The sequence below is a fragment of the Erinaceus europaeus genome, chromosome 10 (genome assembly GCF_950295315.1).
Source record: "Erinaceus europaeus chromosome 10, mEriEur2.1, whole genome shotgun sequence".
Classification (NCBI taxonomy): domain Eukaryota; kingdom Metazoa; phylum Chordata; class Mammalia; order Eulipotyphla; family Erinaceidae; genus Erinaceus; species Erinaceus europaeus.
Window position 1 is genome coordinate 119,101,018 of NC_080171.1, and position 14,930 is coordinate 119,115,947.

General features: G+C 43.7%; 1 protein-coding gene across 1 annotated transcript in view; it reads right to left on the bottom strand.

The window, feature by feature from the left end:
• Positions 1-291: 291 nt before the first annotated feature.
• The window catches only part of RAB12 (RAB12, member RAS oncogene family), a 29,495-nt gene continuing 14,856 nt past the window's right edge, over positions 292-14,930 (bottom strand). Inside the window, exons 2-6 of the mRNA XM_060200691.1 lie at positions 14,757-14,817; positions 7,032-7,170; positions 3,607-3,696; positions 2,902-3,006; positions 292-1,507 (exon numbers count right to left, since the gene is read on the bottom strand). Coding sequence (XP_060056674.1) covers positions 1,394-1,507; positions 2,902-3,006; positions 3,607-3,696; positions 7,032-7,170; positions 14,757-14,817 — 509 coding nt within the window. The 3' untranslated portion in view covers positions 292-1,393. The remainder of the gene's footprint in view (positions 1,508-2,901; positions 3,007-3,606; positions 3,697-7,031; positions 7,171-14,756; positions 14,818-14,930) is intronic.

Below are 14,930 nucleotides of genomic sequence, written 5' to 3' on the forward strand. Positions count from 1 at the left end.
ATAGAGAGGGGGAGAGAAAGACAGACACCTGCAGACCTGCTTCACCGCCTGTGAAACGACTCCCCTGCAGGTGGGGAGCCGGGGGCTGGAACTGGGATCCTTATGCTTTGTGCCACGTGTGCTTAACCCATTATGCTACTGCCTGACTCCCAAGGTAGGTATATGTTAAAAAGAACGTTTTCTTGACACATTACATGTACATATACTCAGGAGATTAAGATGTGGGCATTTCAAAGGCCTGTATGTAATTTATATTGACATTATATTATAAATTATACTCAGTTTCATAAGTCATTCATAAATACAAAATTTTATTTGCACTTCATTAGTGTAGAAAGACCACAATGCTTTTCATATCACAACACTCAAGACACGCTGAGTTATTCAAATACATAATTACTTATTTACCTTGACTAAACAAAACAGTGCAGCTTAATAAAAGATATACCAAAGAGTTCACAAATTCATTTCCGACCAGGAAAAAAAAAAGGGGGGGGGGAAATAAACAATTTAGGCTTAATAGGAATAATCTTCACCATGTAATAATGGGGAGAAACTTTATCATTACAAAGGTATAGAATGTTTAGGCAAATACATGTATGTTCTTTGATATAGTAAAATGTATTTCTTTAAAGTTCCTTTCAACAGGATTTGTTTAGGACAGCAGCGTTGTTTTAAAATCTTCTAGTTTCAAAACACTCCTTTATTGAGTCTTTATAGTCCTTAAAAGCATAAGGTTTTCCTTTGTCCATTAGGAATCCATAAGAGAGATTCTGTAGCCTCAGAACCGAGTCAAATCCTATTCTCTAAGTAGTAATATTCTACTGTTACTTACAATAATGAATAACCTTCAAGGTCAGCTATGAGTGGGGCTTTGCTCTGTGGCAGAGCACAGATATTTCAAAGATGCTACAGGTGGGGGAAATGTCTTGTGAATAAAGAAAAAGCACTTAAGACAGCCTTTACGCCCCCTCCCCAACAAAAAAGTCTTCCGTCCTACAAATTTCCTTTAAAACAGTAAGCAAAGCACCAACATTCATTCTTCTTATCAGAATATCTTCCATCCTCATCAAATGATCAACAAGGACAATTAAATCCATTTCAAAACCATCTCTTGTTTCTCCCGTTCTCTGTAATGGAAGTACTGTTGTTTTCCAGTGTGTGTACACTAGGTACTGGGATAACTTAGCATGAAATATAATTTGGAGGGAAATAAGTGAATTCTAACCAAAACTTACCCAGGATCGCAATATTTGCGTATTTACAAGTTAGTGTCTAGCTCTGACTTGGATCACAAAGTGCGACAGGAAATTGTCAGGATGATTGTAGTGCAGGATAGGAAATTTCTCCCCTTTTCCAGGATTCATTTCCATTCCGTCTCCAAAGCGGCGAATCAACAGCATCTCACGTGGGGTCTCGGCGGAGGCAGTTCTGGTGGGATCTCAGGCTCTGGCTGTAAGGAGAGTATGCTGTTGGACAGCTCGCTCCGTAACACCTCCAGAGGCATCTGAGGACAAAGGAAACATAGATGCGGCTTGGCCACACAGAATAACCAGTGCTCTGCACATCATACTGCTATAAAGATGAATTACTTTTAGCTCTCTCACTGAACGTTAGGCCGAAAAGAAAACCATGTTCAAGGAACACTGTCCGCCCTCCTTCACACCCCGTGACAGAAGAGACCAGATGGGCTGTGTGGACATGTTCTCTCTTTCACAGAGCCCAGTGCGATCAGAATGCAGTGCATTAACAGGCAGAAGGAATAGGATGGCTCTATGTTTCCATGGATTATAGGATTTCTGAAGAAAGCTGCAATCTGTCTTGGCAATTAGACAAGCGTCTTTAAAAAAAACAACAACAACACAACAACAACCGTGTTTGAACTAAGTTGATCATATGCAATCTTAATAAAAAGAAACTTGAATACTACACCTAAAAAAAGTCTTTGATTTTTAAAAAATATTTATTTATTTTCCCTTTTGTTGCCCTTGTTTTTTTATTGTTGTTGTAGTTATTGTTGTTATTGATGTCATCGTGGTTGGACAGGACAGAGAGAAATGGAGAGGGGAGGGGAAGACAGAGAGGGGGAGAGAAAGACAGACACCTGCAGACCTGCTTCACCGCCTGTGAAGCGACTCCCCTGCAGGTGGGGAGCCGGGGGCTCGAACCGGGATCCTTACGCTGGTCCTTGTACTTCGCACCACGTGTGCTTAACCCACCGTGCTACCGCCCGACTCTCCCCCCCAAAAGTCTTTGTATATCTAACATGTTTGAAGAAACAAGTGCTGCAGGGTGGGGGGGGGAGATAGCACGGTGGTTATGCAAAGAGACTCATGCCTGAGGCTCCAAAGTCCCAGGTTCAATCCTCCACACCACCATAAGCCAGAGCTGATCAGTACTCTGGTTAAAAATAATAAAAATTAAATTAAAAAAAAAATGAAGTAAGAAATGAGTGCTGCTCACTGAGGCTGTCCAGCAACTCTCCCTCTAAGTCAGCACCACACAGAGGCTTCAGTGATGAGGCATCCGGTCGGCTGCTGTCTGAGTAGACACGGAGAAGCTGGGGCTGGGACTTCTGCTGAGTCAAGAAAAGCAATTGTCTGTCTAGTTAAAAAAAAATCATTGTACGGCTGGAGCCATTCTAAACTCTGCTCAAGTCTGAGGAAATACAAAGATGCTAGTTCTAAGGGCAACGGACACCCCTGGTGGGGAACAGCTGCCACGACAGCAAGCCAGACCCTTTGGCAGAGCCAACTACTCCACTCGACCTCAAGTGTGAGAAAAATAGTGAGTGCTCCCCTGTCTAAATACAAAGCTCTCACTGAGAAACTAACCAAAGAAACAACAGGTTTCACATGAAATATTCTCACAGTGTATGGACAAGTACTCTTGTATTGTTACCTTCTTTAGAATGTCATCGACAAGTTTCAGAAAGATCTCATCCACATTGAAGTTATCCTTGGCACTTGCTTCACAGAACCGCATCCCAGTTATCTGCTGTGCAAACTAAAATAAACATGTTTATCTCCTCTGTGTGGGGTGCAACACAGTCTACTCTAAGAGCATGAGGCTTATGACTGGGACAAGGAGTATTTTTCCCCCAACAGAGGCAGAGAGAAGATACAGAGGTGGAGAGAGAAACACCTGCAGCGCTGTGCTACCACTCACAAACCTGCCTTCCTCTGCAGGTAGGAACCATGGGTTTGAACAAAGGTCTTTGCTCATGGTGATGCGCACATGCTACTGGGTGTTTCGGCTGTGCCCCCAGATGACCCCTGAACTTTGGTTTGAAGGGAACGAAGGGGTGGACCAAAGGTTTCTAACCTCCCGTTCAAGCTCAAACATAAAGTTCATAAGTACAGTCAACTCCCACAATTTTACAGCTTCAAAATTTCCCTAAATAAAATACTGCCCCACCCCACGGCAAAACAGATTCAAAGGAATAGAAAAGTCTTCCAAAAAGCAAACAAGTGAGAAGGCTGTGATTTGAGTAAAAACTGTATAATTACTTTATAGCTGAACTAAGAGCAATTTCTTTTCTAACAAGAGCCTACCAGCTGTCGAAGAAGTCAGACCTGTGACTGACTTCTCCCCGGGCGCTCTCACCTTCTCACCCTGCTGCCTGGTGATTTCTCTGTCAGTTTCACAGTCCAACTTATTTCCAACGAGCAGAAGTTCTGCATCTTCTGAGGCATACTGTGGGATTTTCAAAAGAAGCCACATTTGAAAGATGGACACTGGCATACATGAACAGGAAATGTAGGCTTACTCAATTATTACCCACTGCACAAAAATCAATGAGCAGCTGTTTTGTTCTAGGTAGGACTAGAACAGTTAAGACAGTTGCTAGAGCATTTTTGAAAACAACACAACAGTTACAGTGTCTGCAGCCGGTAAACACAAATGTCTTTTACCAATCAGTCTTCGGGATTTATTCTGAGGAAATTGGAGACCATCAGTATCACACAGTAAGACTCATATGACAATGTTTAGTGGGGGAAAAAAAGCGCCAAGATTCAAACTAGAAAGTGTGGCCAGGGAAACCCCTCCTCTCTACCTCATGTGAAATTTCCTCTCTCACAGGCAATGAAGTAAAACACAGGGAGTCGGGCGGTGGTGCAGCGGGTTAAACGCATGTAGGGCGCAAAGCGCAAGGACCGTATAAGGATCCCGGTTCGAGCCCCGGCTCCCCACCTGCAGGGGAGTCACTTCACAGGCGGGGAAGCAAATCTGTAGGTGTCTTTCTCTCCCCATCTCTGTCTTCCCTTCCTCTTTCCATTTCTCTCTGTCCTATCTAACAACAACGACATCATCAACAACAACAATTAAAAAACAAGGGCAAAAAAAAGGGAATAAATAAATATCAAAAAACAAACAAACAAAAAAAAACAGAACCCAAGTGGAGTATGAATCCTTTTTTCTTAAGAACAATAGAAATTTAAATTTACTTCTGTGCTTTTGTCAGGCTACCAACTTTTCTAAAGTGATTAATTTTCCTAATTAATTCTATGACTGTGTTACCAAGTTATGAAGCTATATAAATATGATAGGAAGAGTCAAATCACATCCCAGAGGATAGCACAGTAGATAAATTACTGAACCCTCAAGCACAAAGTCTAGAGAGTTCAGTCCCCACTTCAAAGGCGCCAGAGTGAAGCTCTAGCTTTCTCTAATACCAGAAATACAGAAATAAATCTTTTTTTTTGTCTTGTTTAGTTTCTTTGCATAACCATTATGCTACCTACCCCTGTTCAAATCTTTTTTGGTTGTTTAAAATGAAATCTCTTGAATTCACTACGTTTGTGTATCTGAAAAATATTATTTGAGTCTGACTGTAGCAAAAGGCATCCGACAGCATGATTTTTTTTTTTTTTTGGTCAAGCTACTTAGGGATCAAAATTTTCTATCAGCAGTGCCCAAGTAAGGGTAACAGTGCCCCGCAGAAAGGGGTGAGTACAGTGCCTGGAACAATTTAAGTGTACCAGAAGAATAGCACCTACCCACAAAAAAATTATGTATACAACTAACACCAACTTAACAACAGAAGTTGACATTAGAGTTTAAATACACCAGGAAAAAGTGTAGTAAGCGACTGAAACTACAAAGACTTCCAGGGGCATTAGAAAAACAAGAAAAGGGAGTCGGGCGGTAGCACAGCGGGTTAAGCACATGTGGTGCAAGGACCGGCATAAGAATTGGTTCGAGCCCCCGGCTCCCCACCTGCAGGGGAGTCGCTTCACAGGTGGTAAAGCAGGTCTGCAGGTGTCTATTTCTCTCCCCCCCCCGTCTTCCCCTTCTCTCTCCATTTCTCTCTGTCCTATCCAACAACGATGACATCAATAACAACAACAACAAAAAAAAAAACAAGGGCAACAAAAGGGAAAATAAATAAATATTAAAAAAAAAAAAAAGGGAAAATATGGCCTAGGCAACACTGTACCGTTGAACACTTATCTGACCCATCTCTCCTTCCTTCCTGAGTATTTCGGATTTAATTTCTGGTTGTTTGTGTATCCCAACCCCACAAAATATATATTCTAAGATAATAAAATTGCTTACCACATTAAAAAATATTTATAGAGAGAGATGGGAGCATTAGAGGGAGAGGAAAGGAGCTCTAAAGGCCTTGGCTGTTTCACCAGCTGAAGAGGTGAATAAGGGACAGAGGTCACTGCTTCTAGTTTTCATTACGCTGAAAATGTTCCTCAGTAACAAGCACTGGCCCTTCCTAATTCCCTTGGGCACCTACTGTGGGTTTAGCAGGCAGGAACTCAGGATCCAGTGGCCAGACATCTTGAGCTCAGAGCCAGGCCTGAGGGACAGACAGCTGGCAGGGGGCAGGTCTGGGAGCCTAAAGATGTCTGAAAACCTGCTGCTACTGCTGCCCTGCCACTCACTGAAGCCATCTAGCAAATATTCCTACAACTTGGTCCCACACGGAGCTTTCAGGCTGCTGAGAGCAGGACTGCTGGGGGCTTGGGGCATCTCTGTAGCCTTGGTGACTCCGGCCCTAACATACCTTAAAGAGGCAAGCATTGCTAGGTTCAAATGTCCTAGCTTCTAAATACAATGAGCGTCAAGTGAATTTTTTTTTTTTTTGCCTTCAGGGTTATTTCTGGGGCTCGGTCCCTGCATTATGGATCCACTGCTCCTGGAGGCTATTTTTTTCCCCTTTTGTTGCCCTTGTTGTTTAAGGTTGTTGTGGTTATTATTGCTGTTGTTATTGATGCCATTGTTGGATAGGACAGAGAGAAATGGAGAGAGGAGGGGAAGACAGAGAGGGGGAGAGAAAGACAGACACCTACAGACCTGCTTCACCGCCTGTGAAGTGACTCCCCTGCAGGTGGGGAGCTGGGGGCTCGAACTGGGATCCTTCTGCTGTCCTTGCGCTTTGCGCCACCTGCACTTAAGCCACTGTGCTACCGCCTGACCCCCAAGGGAAAATTTTTGCAGAAGCAAAAATGTCTTATGTTCAAGTCCACAGCAGCCGAGCATATTGGAATGAACATATTGGGCTTTAAAGTCACAGTTCGGGAGTCGGGCGGTGGGGCAGTGGGTTAAGCACACATGGCGGCGTAAGGATCCCGGTTCGAGCCCCCGGCTCCCCACCTGCAGGGGAGTCGTTTCACCACCTGTGAAGCAGGTCTGCAGGTGTCTGTCTTTCTCTCCCCCTCTCTGTCTTCCCCTCCTCTCTCCATTTCTCTCTGTCCTATCCAACAACAACAATAAAAACAACAAGAGCAAAAAAAAAAGGGGAAAGTCAGTTCAAGGTACCCAATTAAAAACCCCATTTTTATTATGTATAAGTCGATTCAGAATAGATTTTCCTTCCCATCTACAATTCAAGAATAGATTTTCTCTTGGGATGTTGTCACATGCAGTAGATGATGTCTGACAAGTAAGTGAACATCTTATAAATATGATTCCTCTGTCTTCCTTTCCTAAGAATTAGTAATCCACAAGCAAAGACTTCACCCAAGTCAAATAGCCACAGGTAAATAAATACACCCGTGAGAAAAGGCAACACCTACCTTGTCAATCATCTTCATCCATTTTGGCAAATCATCAAATGTCTCCTTCTTGGTGATATCATAGACTAGTATGATCCCCTTGGCACTTCTGTAATAAGCTGAGGTAATGCTGTTGAATCGCTCCTGCCCTGCCGTGTCCCTAAGGAATAGCAGCACAGGGTGGTCCCCGCACCATTAGCCAGAGGAAGCAACTCCATACTCCAAAGCAGACTGGATGCTTCCATTCAAGACCCCAGGCAACTCCTCTCATTTGTGTCAGGAGCAGCAGTGAGTGCTGCTAGGCAGAGTTAGTGACTTGCAGACCAAAACATAAGCAAGTGCCAATTTCTTTCAAACCAACATTCTAAAAAATAAGAAAACTGTGAGATTGTGCGGTGGCAAAAAAAAAAAAAAAAAAGAGACAGTCATGGTTGGTAGGGTGGAAGCTGGTGGATTTCACAATAATCTAACTAAAGATACTGAATGTTCTGTACACAGAAAAAAAAAATTTTTTTTTAAAAACTATTCATTGTTTTAAAAGGTATTGTTTGTGAATTTATTCTGGATAGAGACAGAGAGAAACTGATATGGAAGGGGGAGGTAAAGAGGAGAAAGAGAGCATTGCTTTGGCACTGTGTCACCATTTGTGAAGCTTTCCCCCTACAGGTGGGGACCAGAGACTTGAACCCAGGTCCTTGTGACTGTAATGTGTGCACTCTACCAAGTACACCACTACCTGGCCCCCCACAGAAAAATCTTCAAAGTGCTTTTTAAAAATTTTTGTTAATGTCTTTTTGTTGTTGTTAACTGTCTTTCCAATGTGACAATTTATCCTGATTCATCACGGGCTGAGCGCACGTGCTATTATGCACTAGGACCAGGGTTTGAGCCTCTGCCCCCAACCTGAGGGGATGCTTCATGACAAGTGGAGCAGTTCTTCTTCTTCTTTTTTTTTTTAAAACTTTTTATTTTCCCTTTTGTTGCCTTTTTTGTTATTGATATTGTTGTTGTTATTGATGTCGTCATTGTTGGATAGGACAGAGAGAAATGGAGAGAGGAGGGGAAGACAAAGAGGGAGAGAGAAAGACAGACACCTGCAGACCTGCTTTGCCGCCTGTGAAGCGACTCCCCTGCAGGTGGGGAGCCGGGGGCTCGAACAGAGATCCTTATATGGTCCTTGCACTTTGTGCCACATGCACTTAACCTGCTGCACTACCGCCCAACTCCCGTGAAGCAGTTCAGTGGGTGTCTTTTTCTCTGTTGCCTCTCATCTTTCAATTTCTCCATCTTGTCAAATAAAATAGGAAAAAAAAAAAGGGGGGGGAGGAAAAATGGCCACCGAGGTGACGGATTTGTAGTGCCAGCACCAAGCCCCAATGATAACCGTGGTGGCAGTTTTTTTTTTTTTTAAATAAATTCTGATTTCTTCATTTTTCCCTAAAGGGCATACTTAAGCTAATATTAGTATAATATTTTTACGTTCTAGAATTTAAATCATAAATGTATAAGGTAAGGGTGGGGGTAGGTAGCATAATGGTTATACAAAAAAACTCTTGTGCCTGAGGCTCCAAAGTCCCAGGTTCAGTCCCCCTGCACCAACCACCATAAGCCAGAGCTGATGAGTGCTTTGGTTAAAAATAAATAGATAAATAAACACACACACTCGCCCACGGTAACTGAATAGAACAAATTACCCAAGTGCACCTGACTTCCTCCTCACAAGTCATACATGTGATTCTAGAAGAATCTATGCTCTGAATCGCCTGCACTCTGAAGGAGCAGAATGGAGACACAGACTAAGGGTTACGGGCGCCGGAGTCCCCGTCAGCCTCTGACTCGGGCCCTGACACCACCACATGCCAGAACCGACCAGGGTCCTGGTCTGCTCTTCTCATAAAAAATAAAGAGACGGAAATTTACAAATAAATAATATGAGTATTATTTAAAAAGCAAAGATGTGATATTAGAATTAAAGAAAATGGTCTGGGAGGTGGTGCAGTGGATAAAGCACTGGACTCCCAAGCATGAGGTCCTGCGTTCAATCCCCAACAGCACATGTACGAGAGTGATGTCTGGTCGATCTCTCTCTCTCTCTCCTCATCTTTCTTGTGAATAAATAAATTCTTGGGAAAAAAAAAAGAGAGAAAGAAAGAAAGAAAGAAAAAGACTCTATATAAAAAACAAAGATGTGTAAAGCAGTGAGCTGCTATTACAGTGTTCAGGTTTTAGCTGTGAGCACTGTGTCCAAGTCGATGTTTCTAGGAGTGTGCTTCTATCCACTGGCATAATAACAAGTACATGTACCGTGTCATTCCTGCAAGGACACTGCAGTAAATCCTGTCTGGGGAGCAGCAGAAAGGCACCATTTTTGATTCTTTGAAGAACCTAACTTTTTTGTTCCTTTCTTTTCTTTTTTCTTTTTTACCAGAGCACTGCTCAGCTCTGGCTTATGGTGGTGTGGGGGGATTGAACCTGGGACTTGAAAGCCTCAGGCATAACCATGAAAGTCTCTTTGCATAACCATTATGCTATACCCCTAGCCCTAAGAACCTAACTTTTCTGAACTGAACTCAGGTTCCTGACATGTCAAGTGACAGGAAATATAATACTACCTACAGCGGGCAGTTATCAACGATGAGACGAATGCTAATTCTACGAGTTAAGTCTCCTTTCATGGCCTTTAACCAACACAGCCGACCAGTGTTGGGACTCTGTAGACTAGAACCCCTTCCCTGCCATGTATTTTGTGACACGATGTCCCTGAAGATACCTCTAGCAGTTCTGCTATCACTTCTGGCTTCCTTTAGGCCAGTTTGTATTTAGGATGCATTATTATGGTACACAAAAAAAAGCTCATTTGTAAATGCATTTTCACGTCCGGTAGAGTCATTTGCTTTGTTCTAGGGGACCTCAGAACCCTCTGCTGTCAGGTGGCAGTGCACACATGGTCATGAGCAGAGACCTGGGTTCAAGACCCCAGCCCCACCCGCAGAGGGGAGGCTTCCTGAGGGTCCAAGGATTATGGAGGTGTCTCTTCTGTTTTTTACCCTCTAGTGAAAAATAAATAAAATAGATAAAAATACACATACACACGCACAGACAGGTCTTTCTATGAAAACTGACTGGCAACTGTCTACATGGGATCGGAAGTCTACAAGATGAGAGAGCACAGGGGCTGGGCAGTAGTGCGGCGGGTTAAGTGCACAGAGCACAAAGTCAGTAGACAGTCAGCTGGCTCTCTCAACACTCTCCTGCAACATTGGCTCCTGGAACATCCTCAACCGGTGACAGTAAAGTGACAACAGAGAGGATGACAGCAACTACACAGACTGATCCTGATCCAGAATAAGCCACGGTTGCTTTAAATAGAGCATGACACAAATACTTTCACTTGCTGATAGCAGTAACACAGAAAAAGGTGTGTCCCCCCCTTTAAAAAAAACTTCCAGGGAGTCGGGTGGTAGCGTAGCGGGTTAAGGACCGGAGTAAGAATCCTGGTTTTAGCCCCGGGCTCCCAACTTGCAGCAGAGTTGCTTCACAGGCGGTGAAGCAGGTCTACAGGTGTCTGTCTTTCTCTCCCCCTCTTGTCTTCCCCATTTCTCTCCATTTCTTTCTGTCCCATCCAACAACGACGACACCAATAACAACAACAACAATAACTACAACAATGAAAAAACAACAAGGACAACATAAAGGGAATAAATAAAACAAAATTAAAAACTTACATAAAAAAAATCTTATAGTTAGAATGTTATGTGCCTAGCAAGTAGCTAGCAAGCGTTCAGGGGTGTGTTTCTGACGACTAAAGTCTCTTTTCTTTCTTTTTAAAAGAAAAGATATTGTTTTTTATGTATTATTGGACAGAGAGAGAAATTGAGAGGGGAGGAGACAGAGACAGAGAGACACCTGCAGCCCTGCTTCACCACTCGTGAAGCTTTCTCTGCAGGTGGGGCCCGGGTCCTCGTGCACTGTAATGTGAGTGCTTAACCAGGTGCACCACCGCCTGGCCCCAATCACAAGAACTTGTCATCCATTTTTCAATAAATTCAGTAAGTAAGTAAATAAGTAAAAAAATTCAGTGAATCAGCGAGACTCACTCCGTAAGCACCCAGTCTGATGGCACCATCACAGAAGTCACAGATCTAGGGAGACCCACTTGCTCGAGATGAAAACTGTTCAGTTAACATATTAAGAAGTGTTAGTGGCGCTGGACTCTCAAGCATGAAATACACAGCTTGATGCCTGGCATTATATGTGTCAGAGTGATTCTTGGTTTTCCTCCCTCACTAATAAAACATTTAACTTTCACACCATGCTCCCAGGTCTAATCCCCAGCACTACCATCAACCAGAACGGTGTAGTGCTCTGGTCACTTTATTATCTTGCTGTATCTCTCTTTCATAAAGATAAAATAAGCAAAGTATTAACTAACTAACTAAATAAAAATTCTATGCTGGCACACCTGGTTCAGCACACGCGTTCCCGTGTGCGAGGAGGATGGGTTCAAGTCCCCAGTCCCCAGCTGCAGAGGGGAGATTTCTCAAGTGGTGAAGCCGGGCTACAGGTATCTTTCCGTCTCCCTCTCCGTCTCCCATTCCCCTATCAGGTTCTTGGTTCTATAAATATACCAAAAGTATTATAAGATATTTAAAAATAATTAAATTTGGGAGTTGGGCGGTAGTGCAGCGGGTTAAGCTCAGGTATCACAAAGCACAAGGACCCGATGTTAAGGATCCCAGTTCGAATCCCCGGCTCCCCACCTGCAGGGGAGTCGCTTCACTGTAGGTCTGCAGGTGTCTGTCTTTCTCTTCCCCTCTCTCCATATTTCTCTGTCCTCTTCAACAACGGTCCAACATCAATAACAACAACAACAACAACAACAAAAAACAAGGGCAACAAAAGGGAAAATAAATAGAAAAAAAATTTAAATAATTAAATTTTAAAAAGAGACATCTTTCTTTAAAAAAAAATTTTTTTTTTAATCTTTATTTATTTGCTGGATAGAGACAGTCAGAAATTGACAGGGAAGGGGGTGATAGAGAGGGAAAGAGACAGAGAGACACCTGCAGTACTGCTTCACCACTTGTGAAGCTTTCCCTCTGCAGGTGGGGGCCAGGGACTTGAACCTGGGTCTTTGCGCATTGTAACATGTGTGCTCAACCAAGTGCGCCACCACCTGGCCCCAAGAGACATCTTTCAAGGCCACTGACAGCATCATTTATTTATTTGGTCAACTTTGGGGCTTCAGTGTTCTGGGCTGACTTTTTTTTTTTTTCCTTCAGAGAGAGAGACAGAGAGGCAGAGAGGAGAGAAGTCACATCACTGCATGTTCCTTCAGTGTGGCAGAGGCTGGGCTCAGGCCTGGGTCCTGCACATGGCCAAGCAGGGAACTATCCCCGTGAAGCCCTTTGCTGGGGTGAAGAAAAACCCCCCCCCCCGCCCCCGCCGTCATCAAAATGCAGTCTCTTTGCAGGGGGCCAGCGACAGAGGTGGCTACACCTAGACTCCTTTACGAATGTTCTTCACCTTGAAGAGCTTGTAATTACAAAGAGCAGCTCATGTGAAAGGCAGTTTGTGGCTACTGTGGAGCAAACAACAACAACAACAAAAAACCCAGCCTGGTGTGGACCTATATTCTGTAATCTTACAGTCTTGTAACCCACTATTAAGCACAAATAAAAAATGGAAACAAACACCCAGGTGGTCCAGGAGGTGGCGCAGTGGATAAAGCATTGGACTCTCAAGCAGGAGGCCCCAAGTCCAATCCACAGTGATGTCTGGTTGTCTGGCTCTCTCTCTCTCTTTCTCATTAATAAAATATAAAAATTTACACCCTGTAATAATATACAAAACAAAATGTGTTGTCTTTTTCATCCATGAGCTAATAGAATAAGAAAAAAAATCTCACTTTCTCGCTAAATCTTTAGACAAGAAATCAATATTTTATAATATAATCAAGTCAAAACACACACACACACACACACACACACCACACTTACACTCACATACACACACACACTCACACACACACCCACCCAGCACCACTACCCCAAGTCCTTAAAGTGGGTCAGGTAAGTCACAGAGGACCGAAAGGAGACATTACCTCAGACACCTCCAGTAGGTAGTTCGGCTGCAGCGGTGCCACAGACATGGACACGGATGGAGTGAAGGCACATGGCACTAACATTCAAGCGTTAGGTGACCGATGGTGCCACAGATGAGGCAGTGATTCACGCGGATGAAAGCACACACACACACACGGTGGACAAACACTCAGAGCTGGTGACCTGCCGAGAAGGGTTAGGAAGCTGAGGAAGAAGCTACAGCGGACGGTTAAAGACCAGAGTGCTTACAGAGCCCCTTGGCTTTGTTTTTTTTTTTTTTAAATCTTTATTTATTTTGAACAGGGACAGAGAGAAATTGTTAGGGGAGAGGGAAATAGTGCGGGAGAGAGACAGAGAGACACCTGCAGCCCTGCTTCACCACTCAAGAAGCTTTCCCCCTGCAGGTGGGGACCAGGGGCTTGAACCCAGATCCTTGCACACTGGAATGTGTGTATTTAACCAGGCGTGCCATTGCCCGGCCCCTGCCCCATAGCTTTTAAACCACCACCAGAATAATCCTTTCTCTGCCTAAGGGTTTCTTCTTTTGTTTAAAAAAATTTACTTATTTTATTTGAATAGCTAGAAGGAAATTAAGAGGGGGTGGGAAGAGAGGGAGAGGGGGAGGGAGAGAGAAAGAGAAAGAGAGAGAGAGAGAGAGAGAGAGAACTGCAGCCCTGTTTCACTGCTTGTGAAGTTTCCCCTGCTGTAAGGTGAGGGCTGGGGACATGAACCTGGTAACTTGTACACTCAACAGAAGCTCTTCCAAGGAATTTCTTTACGCAACAGGTGAGCTATTGAACGCCCACAGAAAAACCCTTATCACTGGAAACAGATCTAACACCTGCTTCTGCCTTAGCTCTGGTCATGACCAGGATGTGGGGAAGTGGCTGTGGACTCATGTTCTACGGAGTCAAGAGCCGGACGTGCACACGCACGAGCGCGCCACTGGCCATCGAGGGTGATCCCTGCACCATAGGAGGAGGCCTGCCTAGGATTTGCAGGCGCGGCAGATGTGATTAGGGGTATGCTGGGGTTTCTACGGATGTCATCAAACAGACACCAAGCGCATGGAGAGCAGCACTGGAGAGATCACTCTGGTGATGATGATTCTGACATTATGTCAGGTGACTGGCTATCGCTAAAATAACATTCTTTACAAAAACTTTTTTAAATCCTTATTTATTTATTTATTGGATAGAGATAGTCATAAATTGAGGGGTGGGGGAGATAAAGAGATAGATATATAGAGAGAGAGAGAAAGAGAGAGAGGGAAACACCTGCAGCCCTGCTTCACCACTTGGCAAAGCTTCCCCCTGCAGGTGGGGACCAGGGGCTTGAACCTGGGTCCTTGCATATTGTTAACATGTGCGTTCAACCAGTGTGCCACCACCCAGTCCCTAAAATAACATTCTTTCTACATCTCCTGTAAATGGAGTATGCAACAAGCAGACCCTTATCTAAATTCTCTCTTGATGAAAGCACCACTTATTCTGTTAGAGAGAGACAGACAGACAGACAGAGAGAGAGAGAGAGAAGAAAGTAGATGAAACAAACCAGCTCAAACAATTTTAGTAGCCAGGAGCCAAGCGCATGGACTGTTAAGCACACAGAGTCACTTGTGGGTGCAGGCTCCCCCACTTACCAGATCTGTAACCTGATTTTCTTTCCTCGTAGTTCTACTGTTTTGATTTTAAAGTCAACACCTGTGAGTAAAAACAAAATAAAGGTGAAGCAAAGCAATAATGATGTGATCTGTAATGATTTCACTTTATATCTGTTAGAACCGAAGTCACTAAAACCCAAGAGGGGAAAAAAA